The sequence below is a fragment of the Varanus komodoensis genome, unplaced genomic scaffold, assembly GCF_004798865.1.
Source record: "Varanus komodoensis strain SLA01 unplaced genomic scaffold, ASM479886v1 scaffold38, whole genome shotgun sequence".
NCBI classification, from domain to species: Eukaryota; Metazoa; Chordata; class Lepidosauria; order Squamata; family Varanidae; genus Varanus; species Varanus komodoensis.
In genome coordinates, this window is record NW_025335909.1 from 6,817,695 (window position 1) to 6,830,733 (window position 13,039).

At 44.2% G+C, this 13,039-nt stretch overlaps 1 protein-coding gene across 1 annotated transcript in view; it reads left to right on the plus strand.

Annotated features, from left to right (window-relative positions):
* The window catches only part of PITPNM2 (phosphatidylinositol transfer protein membrane associated 2), a 117,542-nt gene that overhangs the window by 55,656 nt on the left and 48,847 nt on the right, over nt 1-13,039 (plus strand). Inside the window, exons 3-4 of the mRNA XM_044440536.1 lie at nt 9,344-9,558; nt 10,363-10,484. Coding sequence (XP_044296471.1) covers nt 9,344-9,558; nt 10,363-10,484 — 337 coding nt within the window. The remainder of the gene's footprint in view (nt 1-9,343; nt 9,559-10,362; nt 10,485-13,039) is intronic.

Below are 13,039 nucleotides of genomic sequence, written 5' to 3' on the forward strand. Positions count from 1 at the left end.
TGTGCACCCTTCAGAGTGTCGGAAGTCTCTGAGCTGAGATAATACGTATCATGGGCTTTCTTTGTTGCTATGACTCTCTGGACAGCACCAAACTCCAGATAATTCCTTGGGCCAAAGCTAGCTGTGTACTAAACGCATAGCTGCTACCAAGAAAGGGCCCCGCTATCGCCTTCCATAATGTCTTGTGAGTGGCTGTCCCGAAATTAAGGTGGAGCTAAGCAAACATTTGCATTCCCTATATTTTGGAGTGTAACTCTCATATGCCCTAGCTAACTTGGCCAATAGTTAAGATTGATGGAGGGTGTAGTCCAAATCGTCTAGAGAGCACTGGGTTGCCTTTCCTTGATTTAGGGAAATGGCTAATATCCGTTATGACCCTCCACCCCCCTTCCCATCTTTATTCCCCTGAAGATGGAAGCATAATTATAGACTTCCCAACACCATGTGGCAACATGGAGAGCACAAACCCACAAAATGAAACCTAGCTAAGGCTGAAAGCTTTTACTCAGTTAATGGGTGCAATTATTTCGTTTTTATATTTGGAATGCATCCTGCCAGCATCAGACCCTTGCTGATCCTCATACAGACAAAATACCAGCATAAAGTATTACAAAGCAATACACTTAAAAATACTTACAAGAACATACACTTTGAAATCAGCTAATGAGCTATCTTTACTTGCCAAGACAAATGCATACTGATATTTACTCTGGGAAAGAAGCTCATTGAATTCTTGATTGTGGGGTATCTTTCCCACTACGTAGAAGTAATTGTCCCTCTGAGGTGTAAAATTAGCACAGTGAGGAAGAGAATATTTTCTTCTTTGGTACTACTATCGGAAACAAGTTACTCACCCCCTATAATCTGTTATCGTGTATTACCGTGGCAGTTGGGCTCTTGCCTAGTATGAAAGACCTATTACAACAACACATGCTTCATAATCTTTCAGCCCCATAGCTTATAAACTTAAAACAAACACACTCTCTCTACCCCAACTTGTTAACTCATGTTGGCACCACGACCTGGAAGGGATGCAAGAAAATGTGGTGCATTTCCGGGGGAGATGCGGGGTGAGTTTTCTCTCAGATGTTAGGTTTCTGAAGTAGAAACAGTTTTCATTCATGTTTTCAGTCTATTTACATAATCATAAATACTGCTGATTTCGATGCTGTTTGCTTTCAAATAAGCATGTTTGACATTGGAACCCTATTTTAATTTCCAGTTTATGGTTCAGTGGAATGTTTTTCCTTCTAATGAACAGGGGTCTAGAAGTGTGGTAGAAAAGAGATGTATGTGAGCTTTTAATCTGGGGAAGGTCGTTTGTCCCTCTCTTAGCTCTCTCTTTGGAGATGGTTAAAAGCAGTTAACTTCAGAGATCTCACTGACATTAAAAGGGCCCATCATGTACCATGAAATGCTCAGGAGTGGAGGAAAGTCTTAACCTTTGTATCCCACGGGCCTCAGCATCCCGCATTTGGTCCCCACCACTGAGAAGGCCTTCTTCCAAATGTCAGTCAGAGAAGGGTGGTAGATGTCAACTGTAGTTACAGGTAGAGTCATACTAGGAAAGGTGCCTGCATCTCTCAAGGGCTGCCATGTCCTTTCCTCAAGCTATCCAGTCCAGGTCTGGTTTAAAGGTAGATAAGAAGGAGAGCAGGAACCCTGAGAAATCGCCCATCAACCGCGAGCACTCGGACAGCAGACGGAGGAATTGGCCCAAAGATCTAGGGATATACATGAATTTAATTTATGATCACAACACACTGTTCCCTGAAAATGCTCCAAAGGACTGAATTGTTGTTTCTTGGAAAAAATACGTATTTTAAAATGGTGCATTTTGAAAATGTGTGTTTTCCCATATTTCTTTATGGAGAGAAAGTACATATTTTGCCTGTTTATAATGCATATTTTTGCCATTCAGAGAAAATGGGAAAAGAAAGTAAATGAACATAGGAAAAGAGTGAAGCTGAGCTTCACAGAGGTGCCCGGAGAATCTGAGCAAATGTAGCACTTGCTTGTTCATTCATCCCTGCCCAGGTCACATTCTTCCCCACGCTGGTGAGATGCATTATTTCTATTTAAGTGACAGAAATTGTACCTAAATTGCATTTATAAATGCACTCATACAAATTGTATGCAAATCTGTATCCCCCTTTGTTCCTCTGTTTTTACAAACATAAATGGCAACTTCATCCAATGAAATAGTGAAGGACATCTAAACACCATAAAATACCAGATTTTTGCACAGTAAGCTCTTGTGTGTGTTTAAAATATAGTTTATCAAGAACAAGCTGTTCATACATGCTTCTGTTGCCTGACTGTAGGGCTGTTTCAATTTTACTTGGGTTAATCCTAAACCCCTGTGATTCTCAGTAACCTCCTTGTATTAATATAGAGCTGTAATGAGATCAAACTCCTATCTTACATTGTGTGGAAAAGGTGCATACTTGGGTTCAATTGGCGTACACAGCCCTTGTATGTGGTTTCTGGTGACATCATTTGATTTGCTATTAGTGCTAACGATTTATCTGCTCTGCAAGAAGTCTGACCAAAGCTGGCCTGAACTAAATCCATTGGATTACTGATGCAGTCTCATTGCCATGGAAACAGATGCTGGAGCTTAAGGCTGCCTGTATCATCTATAACATGATGCTAGCTGGATAGGATAAATGAAATAAGAGCAGAACCTGGGATACCGATAAACCCTAAATAGAGATTAATACGATAGCACCACAGAAAGGTGGGAAATACCCTCTAACAATACCTTTAATTTCCTTTGAGAAATAAGCATCCATTTACATTCTGATCAGTCTCTCTGTATTAATGATGAATGGATAAAGGATGGTGTGTGATGAGGCCATTCTTTTAAAAGCTCTAAATTAGCTTTTAACTGTGATAGAAATGCATCCTTTATCTCATGTTTATTGAGGTGTCTGGTCCGCTCGTTCCATAGAACTTGTGGCTTTATATTGCACCATTCCTCAATACGGACAATATCTGTATCAAAGAAAATTAAATTTCTGTGTTACAAATCACACTGGGAGGCCTGCAGTGTTTCCGAAAAAGAACTGGGCCTACCTTATCTATCATGTTGGGACCCTTTTCCCAGTCCTGAAGATAATTCAGGTTATATTGTTTTCACTTCAGGTTTTATTGTCAGCAGAGGTTATTTGTCTAACTTACACTGAGTCAGACCATCTCTGGCTCCATACTGGTTGCTCCAGGCTTCTCCAGCCTGTCTGGCTGGCGTTGATCGGAGCTGCAGTCTAACACACCTGAGGGTACCAGGTGGGAGAAGGCTGGTTACACCAGTCTGGCCTTTCCTGGAAATGTTAAGCAACTTTTGCACGCAACGGACGTAGCTTCCTAAGGCCATCCAGGGGAATGAGTTTCTTGTCAAATTCCAGTGCATTTTCCATTAGTACCCCACCATGGCTTAGGCAGTATCCTAGGGTTGTTCTTGAGCTATTGCAAGCACATCTTTCTGCTTGTACTTGCTGTTCTTAATTGGTGCCCAGCTGTTACGAGCACTCCGTTCCTTAGCATTAATAACGTGCAGTCAGAGTAACCAATTCCTGCAGCCGTTTCCAGCCTCTAGCAGACAACATTTCTAATCCTCAGATTTTAAAGTAGTTATTCTGTAATTGTGATGAGGTTTTTAACCTCTAAGATTTATGCCTTGTAAGATTGACATTGGTGGGTGGGGTGAAGGGAAGTCTCTAAACAAGTTTTAAAGGGCTCAGCCTCAGATAGATGCACAATTAAATAGCATTCAGTATTAAATATTCACAATTAGTTAACATGATTGTAGCTCCATTTTTGTACTCCCGGTAATCATAAAAACTCTCTTTTAAGTAAAATGACTTGTATGCTGCATACATATCTAATACAAATGTCTGTTTAATTATTTGTAATGATTCTGTTGAATGGGTCAGGAGTGCGAGGTTCCTGGAGAAAAAGAAAAATATGAGAATGGAATGTGTGTGCCGCTCCCCCATTTTCAGCCTGAATAACAGCCTGCCATTCATAATTTGCAGACCCTTCAGTTACTGAAAAATAACAAGATGCATAGATCGGTCCTCCAAGAGTCTATACTCATGTCGGAAAGCTGCTGGCATTGCAAACGGTTTGTGTCTAATGAATTCAGTGTCATGTTGAATGATCCAAAAGAACTAGCTGATGATTCCCAAGTCTGGTGTGACTCAGACCACAACAAAGAAACAGCCCAGGATAACCCATGTATTCCCATGTGCGTGCAAAATAAGTACAGTACTGATAGGGCTGTTATTTTCCAGAGATTCTAGTTCTGTAAAATATTCATTGGAAACGACCGTGTCTTAGCTGTAAGTAATTCTGTCAAGAAACTATCTGTGAGATTCTGCTTTGAGAGTATTGCCTAATTACACCTCCCAGCAGAGGAAGCTGCAAGCCAGACCGTCTGTTGTTGTCCCATTTTTTCATGACTCTTAGATGCTAGAACACATCTCTCACTGTTGCAGCGGGGACATGCTGACTGGCGCATTCGAGGCTGGCTAGCCACGGTTCCCATTTTTGCTTATGCTAGCATCTCAGACAGTTACAAGATAGTGAACAACCTTCTCAAAATTCAACGTGAAAAGGGATGACAAAAGCGTTAAAAGGGATGAGATCAGAGGGCTGGAATTTACAGTGGCTGAAATTAAGTCTCCTGGAGTCCTGATGAAACCATTTTTGTGCTATGAGGTGGTTGTTTGTATTGTCAGTTTCCTCCACTCCACAAGACAGAACTGTGTGCTGTAATATACACAGATTTATCTTCTATAGACAGTAATTTCAGATACCCTGTCAACTTCTCACTTAGGCTGCAATTATTTAGTGACAAAAGATGGTGATTGCAGATAAATATATGAGAGGGGAAATGAACTGAGTTAGATAGCAGTGCAGTATGAAGAGCAGAATTCACTGTTTAGCCATAGTACAAGCTTGGGCGAGAGACACACATAGAGCCTGGTTGTACAAATGCTGCCAGCTAAGATAGGGTGTGTACCCATTGTCTGGGACTTGTGCATTGTTTGTGTGTGCCTTGTAGTGGTTCCTGAGGACGTTAGAACTTTTGCCCGATAAATATATACATGTACACTTAAAAACAAGCGAACAACCCCCAAAATATGTAATGATTTGGGTACCAGATCATTGTGTACTAGGTTTTCTCATTCTTTGGAACATAACAGAGGGATCATAGCTTAGTGGTGGAGATTTGCCGGCCAGATTCAATCCCTGACATTTTCAGTTTAAACAAAGAAAAGACCTGGTAGCAGATGTGGAACTGCGTGACTCAGAGGAGAAAGGATTGGGCTATTCTGACCTTGTATAAGGAAAAACAAATTATACTCCTGTGACAAAGGTTACACTCCTGTTGTAAAATGAATCCAACCAACTGGAGAGATGGGCAGATAGTAACACAATGGCGTTCTGTGAGGATGGACATAAAGTGTTACGGGAGAAAGTAAGCAAACACAGAAGCTGCTAGGCACATAATGCTAGGCACGTCCTGGTTGTGTGTTGTTGGCATGTAAGGCACCAACACTATCCTAAGTTGTGGCAACAGATCCATTGTTCCCCAGATATTGAGAAACAATAATACTGCCCTCACCTGCATTAATTCTGAAGACCACCTCCGACAGGTCATTAGAAGGGCTGCTGATAAGTGTGATGCTGTTACTTTCGAACATTTTTGTGTACAGCTTTGATCGCCCCAACTCCCTGCCTCATTCGTGGAATGTTACAAAGAACTCTTCCTCTTGTAGACTTTCGTTGTTTCCCCGGGCTTTCTAACTTCTTTTCCTTATGGCAGAAAAGCCATGAAAGAAAAAAGGACGAAATTTCCGCACAGCACCTTGTGACCACAGAGGGAGAGGCTCGTGGCTTTCACATCTCTCTTTCTAAATGTTTTTCCATGGTCTCCCCATGTCTGTGCATGGACACATGTATATTTTGCTGTATGTTCAAATGTGGGTGGCCCTACAGCATATTAATGACTCTCCTGTTATTTGCTGGGAGGACTGGGGTCATTCTAGTTTTCCCTCATTGACTTACACACATTATTGGACAGGCAGCCAAGAGGATCAGAAAGGTCTGTCTCTTACCCTCCTTTGTCCACCTGTTGTTTGTGCGTCCAAAAAAAATGGTGGTGAAGGGTTGATGATAGATGGGGAGCCAGCCAGCCTCAGCGATATCCATCAGTACCATTCTTTCCGTAACTGTTTGTACGAGATCAGGTGCCATGTTTACACCGCTCTGCTGGGAGATTTATTTTAATAAAAGCCTTTTAAGTAACTGCCATGCTTGCTAATGATAAAGCAGCTGCTTCTCTGGGTTCTCTGTAGCAAGTAATTTAATGCTATTACTTTGGCTAGGATGGGTTTCTATCACTCGCCATCTGCCCTGGATATCTGTTGACACAGCCATGCGATTGCTGGAAGCTAGCTGTGGCCAGGAAGGCAGCTGTAAAGGGATGGCTGGGTTCTTTATTGCAATGCAGTGTAGGAGGGCTTGCTGTGATCACAGCGCAGACATACCGCGCCTCTGACTGTTCTTCGTCGTGGCCTCTGTGCATCACACATATGGGTTCTTCCAGCGCAGTGCCTTTCGCTGGAAGATGAACAGCTAACGGTTTTTGGCGGGAACTCCGCTCCCCCTCCACTCTTGCCGTCTGGTTGGAGGACCTTTCCCCCTGGGGCATTTCCCTGAGGCCATGACCTCCTCCTCCTGATCTCAGCCAAGCAGCTTCTCAAATTGGGCTGATCTCCCAGAAGGGCCAGGGGAAGTGGCGGGGTGAGGTGCTGAAGTCTCCACCCACCTGTAAGGGTTCAGCCTGAGGAAGAGCTGCCCTCCTGGCAGGCTGCGTGAGAGGGCATCCCACACTGGCGCAGGACCTGCTGGATGGGGCAGGGAAGCAGGGTGGCAGCAGTGGGGCAGGGGCAGCGATCACCCCAGGTCAGTGAAGTCTGCTCCTGGATTAGCAGAGAGCTGAGTGGGTGCTCTGTCTGTGCCGCCATACAGGCTAAAACTCATTTTCTGTTACGGAGATCTGAGAATCATGAGAATTAGCACCTCGGGGCCCACAGGCTATACAAGGCCCTAGTTTTAAATCTTGCAATCACCATAGACCTCGGGACTCTCGGCAGTCGATGCAGAACTGAAGGGTAGCCAGCAGGTTGCTTGGAAAACAGCATGTCCACCACTGTGATTCTTCCTCTGTTGGGCACGGCCAGTGGGCATCCTTCCAGGTTGAGTTGTGTACCCTCCACAATCCAAGAATGCCTCCTAGAAAGAGGTCCAGAATCCTTTGCGACGTGCAGGGATTCCATGGCTGGCACTTCACAATCCCTGGCAGGCAAGCTGATGTAGAACAGACTCCCTATGGGCGGAAAATATTTGTCCTGTTTTTAAATCTACTGGCATCAAGGGCAGGACTTCCCATAAACATTTAATGAGTCTTTTCTAACCGCGTGGAATAAGTTGCATCTGTCAAAGAGAACAAATGTAAGAAAATAATTTGCGTTTGAATGATGGAGTGGAGGAAGCAAAGAAACAGAGCAAGTCAGAAGGGCTCTCCTGGGCCATCTAGTCTGACCCCCCGGCTCCAGCTGGCTCCGCTCACGACATGAAATAAGGGTCTCTTTATGAAATCGGTCACCTCTGACTCTTTGTCCCCAATTTTAGCCAGGAATGTTTCTCTCTCACACACCCATTAGCTAAAAGATAATCCTCTTACGCTGGTCTAAATCACATACCAGTTAAACTGAAATGTCTTATTTTCGCTTGATCTTTAAAAAAAAATATAAAACTTAAAACATTCCATATATTGGTTGGAAAGTAAATGTGCTTCCCTTTTTCTCCCTCCGCTTTATCACTAGTGGTGTTTCTTTTCAGCTCGGCCTCAGACATTTGGATCTTCTGTGTTTTATTAATCATTCTTTTTGTTAAATGGGAATGTCTTTTCATCTTGTTTGCCTGCCAAAAATAAAAGGTCATTATTGAAGTGTCTTTTACAGTCAATTCATAACTCTAATCTCAGCTTGTCTTTAATTCCCTAAGTGCCAACCTCTCGAAAGCTCTCATAAAATGCAAACTAAAAGAGGTTTCCTTTAAAGAAAAGTCTTATGTCATCATTTCTTTTGCTTCATAAAGGAAATTCCTGCACTCACCTTTCTGATAGTACACACGCTAGAAACAGGGAAATATTCTTTGCCTGCCAGTTAAGTGTTACGTACTGAATACAATTTCCTTATTAAAGGAGCCAAAATTCTCAGAAGTGCTACGGATGACACTTGAATGCCAGTCAGTGTCCAGGCCCAATTCAGTGTTCAGATACTACCTACAAAATCCTAACCAATGTGGATCCTTGGTGGCCTAAAGGATTGTCTCTTTTCAAATACACCTGCTCAGACCCTGAGCTCATTTCCAGAGTCCCTTCCCTGGATCCCCCTACAAAATAATATGGGTTGTGAGGCCTTATTCAGTGGGGTCACCCTGGCTGCAGAATATTCTTCCCCAGGGGCTTGTCTAGCACCTACTCTGTAATATTTTTGCTGCGAAGAGAAGACTTTTTTGTTTTCCCAGGCTTTTTAGCACTATTTTTAAACTATGCATTTCTAGATCTTTGCAGTGCTGCTGGCTTTCATTCGGATTTTATTTTGTTATAAACACAGAGTTTATGTATTACTGTGTTGCTATAATTTATGGCTTTAAGATTTGCTTTGTGAACTTGCCCAGAGGGGCCTGGCAGTAAATTTTTTAAATTATAGAGTTAAAAATAGTGGCATGGCACTATGAAGTGCCAAAAGCGTTGAATATGGCTTGTTTTGCACTTTGTAGAGTTAAAGATGTCATTTTGGGGGTAATCTCTGCCTCCACCAAAACTTGCAGCAGCAGGCTGTCCTGCAAGACACACAAGGACCACAAACGACAGGTTGGCCACCTGTGGTGTGAACACCTTGACAGTTTTACCTGGCATTTTCCCGTAGCTTCCTATGCTGCTGCTCCTTCCGTACATGATGAGCATGTGTCTGTTCTTACTGATAAATCAAAGACAGGCCCCTATCCTAAGAAGCTTAAAATGTTGGCCACTGGAAGACAACCAGCCAGTTGGAGTAAAGGATGGATGAAAATACAGTGGAACCTTGGACATAAATGCAGCAGGGAATGAAGGTGTGTGTGTGTGTGTGTGTGGTACCTTAACCAAGCCTTCGTTCCGTGTCGAGCCAAAGAGCCTCAGTGTTGCCTGATGCTGAGCCTCAACCAACTTAAGGACAATGTCGAACCTACTGATCCTTTGCTGTTTTTCTTGTTGCCGTTGCAGAAAAAAAGCCGAGAAGAGACATGTGGTGAAGGCAGCGGCGTAGAGATCTTGGAAAACAGACCATACACAGATGGTCCCGGTGGCAACGGGCAGTATACCCATAAAGTATACCATATTGGTATGCATATTCCCAGTTGGTTTCGGTCTATACTGCCAAAGGCAGCATTAAGAGTTGAAGAGGAGTCATGGAATGCGTATCCTTATACAAGGACAAGGTATCAAACACCCCTTCATTTACATTTCTTTTCTCGTACGCTCTTAATATGCAGAGTGCTTTGCAAAACCGATGGTTGGTTGGTTTTCACAGGAGGCCTTTGAGGTAGATCATGACAATGGCCATTTCACTGTGTGAAGAAATGAGGGTGACGGACGAGAGGACCGCTCTCCTCCTGGCAAGCCATTTTTGCCTTAATCATGGCACCGCCTGCTTGCTTACTTTATCGCCTTTTTATGCCGCCCCATAGCCAAAGGCTCTCTGGGCAGCTCACACTGCAATCAAAATATATTTAAAATACAGATAAAAATAAATAACAATAACAAACCATAGAACATAATAAAATTAAAATATAATAAAATACAATCATATAAATAGGAAACAGGAGGAAAATCAGCACAATATGACCAATAGCAATAACCAGTGTTATCTGACTTTGCTCCAAGGAGCAGTGGAGATTTTGAATCATGGTTTACTTAGGCGGCTGGTTATTTGTGTTAAGCATTCACCTATATGTAACCTCCAAGGCAGCCTCTCTTGGAAGCTTTCTGGTTTGCTATACAGCACTCTTAGTATCAGCAGTTACAAGACGGCTTGCCTGCTTTCTGCAGCATTTGCAGAAGCTGGGAGTTCATCTTAGGAGAGCCAAGGTGTTAATACATGCTGTGTCACGTCCACGAGGGTTCCTCCCACCTTTGGAAAGCATCTGTGTTCATTACGTGTTGCGTTGATGGTGTTGTTTTCAAAGCGCTTGGGAGTGAAGATGCTCTTAGTCTAAGTGTGCCGGCGGTTCTTTCTTTTCCAGGTACACGTGCCCGTTTGTGGAGAAATTCTCTATTGATATTGAAACCTATTATATCGCTGACTCAGGAGAGCAAGCCAATGTCTTCAACCTTTCTCCTGCAGAGAAAAGGCAGACACTTCTTGGTGAATATTGTCATTCCACCTCCGCCCCCATCTTTTTCTCCATCCTTCCTCACTGTTGCTATTGTGTGTATTTGTGTCTTTGCAAGTGGTGTGATTAACATAAGAAGAGCCATGCCAGCTCAGAGCAAGAGTCCACCTGGCCCCACGTTATCCAGCCAGCTACCCACAGGACCCTGCAAAGGGGAAGGAATGCCAGAGCGATTCCTTACAGCTGCAGGTGGGGGAGTGCAAAGCACATAGGTGTTCTGCCTGGGATGCAGGAGGTAGCCGATAGCTGTCAGAGCCAGTGGCCATTGATAGCCACATCCTCCATGAATTTGCCAAATTTTCTTTGAAAGCCATCAAAATGGGTGGATATCACTACATCCCGTGGAGGTGAATTTGTATACTTCAGCTAGATGCTAAGGAAAGATCTCCCTGCAGTCAGCTTCATGGCATGCCTGCATTCAGTTGGAGCATTATATGAGTGCGGGGAAACATGCCTACCTGTCTGCTTCCGCCGCATCGTGTGTACTTTGGTACACCTTTGTCATGTCTCTCCTTGTTTGTTCTTTGTCCAAACTAAACAAACTTTTCCTGATCAGGGAGTTGCTCCAACCTCTCAATCATTTTAGTTGCCTTTTCCGGTACTTTTCCTAAATCTATGGTATCTGTAGGTGTGGATTATTTGCCATGCTATATAGTTAGGAAAAAGGAATGTGGTAGAGTAGCTTCTTAGCATGCAAAAGCACCCTCGTTTAATCGCTAGGACCTCTGCAACAGGGCTAGGAAAGGTCTCTCTTTCGCTGAGAGCCCAGAAAGTTGCTGTTAAAATAAAAGCAGTGGTCTGACATAGTAGAAGACCCCTGTCCATGTACGTGATCCTTAACAGACGAAGCAAACAAAAATGCCACATATCTACCCTAAGGAACTTGCAGTTTAAATGCTGACATGAGGGAGGCGGCAAAGGCGGGAAGCAGGTGAAAGGCAGAGATAACAAAGGATAAACATAAGCGCAAAAATGCATCTGTTACACCGAATCTCTGATATCTGGTGACACTTTGGTGTGAATTACATCGGACAAATGTGGTGAATATCCCAAAGTTGGTGAGTGTTGTCAGTCACGTGTGTGTGTGTGTGAGAGAGAACGGTTAAAGATGGCTGGCTGTCTTCAGGCTTTCAACAAAATTAGTCTGTGATCGTCAGCCTTCATGGGTGAATGTCCATGTTCACTAAATGTTTGCCATTTACTGTGTACCCCCCACCCCCCCACACACACAAACTTGCTAGGTGACAAAGCACCATCTTGCATGTTAGAATACAGAATCAGCTTCTCTTGCTTATGGTGTGCAGGATTGTTAAGAAAAGAGAACAGAACTGGTACTTATTCCAGCGCCTGGGTCTGGTGATGTGTGTGTGTGTGTGTGAATGCCGGTGGCAGCAGATTGTTTAATTAGTTTTGCCAACACTGGCATTTGCTGGTGGAGGCAGAGAGGAGTACAGCGAGTGAGCTGTGTGACTGGCTTGTTGTTCTGCAGCTCCGCTTTTTGGGAAGGAAACGCCAGTGGTTTTTGCTTTGGGATTTATAAAGCCGTCAATCATTCCTTGAACTGCAGCCTGAGCCTCGAAGCCTCTCTCTGTGGAGCGGAGAGCCAGGGTGCTTCTACAGGCTCAGAAGCGAGTGTAGATCCTCACGCCATCAAAATGGCAAATTCCTGTGGTGCTTTTGGCATCGTACTGGCACACGTCAATCTGTACGGGCTTATTCACAAGGCCTTTTAGGTGGCTGGGGCATCTTTCGGAAAACAGCGCTTGGGTTGAGGCTGGGGTCGAGGCTCAATCAATCCTTCGCTCTAAACCGATTTGCAGTACCTATTTAACTTACCCACAGTTTTTGCAGACACATTTCTGCTTTTCCCATTTTGCAGAGAAATTGTTCAGCGTCAAGGAGAGTGACTTGCGGTGGCGTACCAAGTGACTCTGGGGCTGAGCTGGAATCCTAACCAGGACTATGTCCTGGGTTGGCCAGATCCAGCCCCCAGTCCGGCCCCCTCCCCCCACCGTTCTTTGGAAGGCCATCCCGCTTTCTTCCATCTGCTAGTCTCCCAGCTTTTATATGTTTTCTTTCCTGTTGTTGATACTGAAATGCCTCTCTGGGGGCTCAGTTCCTGGCAGTGGGATCTTTCAGCTGAAATATGCTTATATTTTGGGCAGTTTGGCCTTGCTTCCTCTTGGCTTCACCCCTGCCCCTCTGCCTGCCACTGGAATGCAGTGGCAGGGGCTCCTCCAAAATGGAACGCGGCCCTTGGGATGCAAGAGCGATGCCCCAGGCCTGCTGGAGGACGTGCCTAGGAAGCCCGACGGGATCATTTGCGCTCTCTTGATCGCACTGTTCACACATGCGCCTAAGAGGGGTGAGTGCGCAGCGCGGATGAGTATGTGCATCGCGTGAGCACATTTGTGCAGAAGGAAAGGGTATTTAAAGTCCCGCTCCTAGGAATTCAGGTCCTGTAGCCTGTACACACTATGCCAACGAAGCACATTGGCGTATCTGCTTCTTAAACCATTGTTTAGCC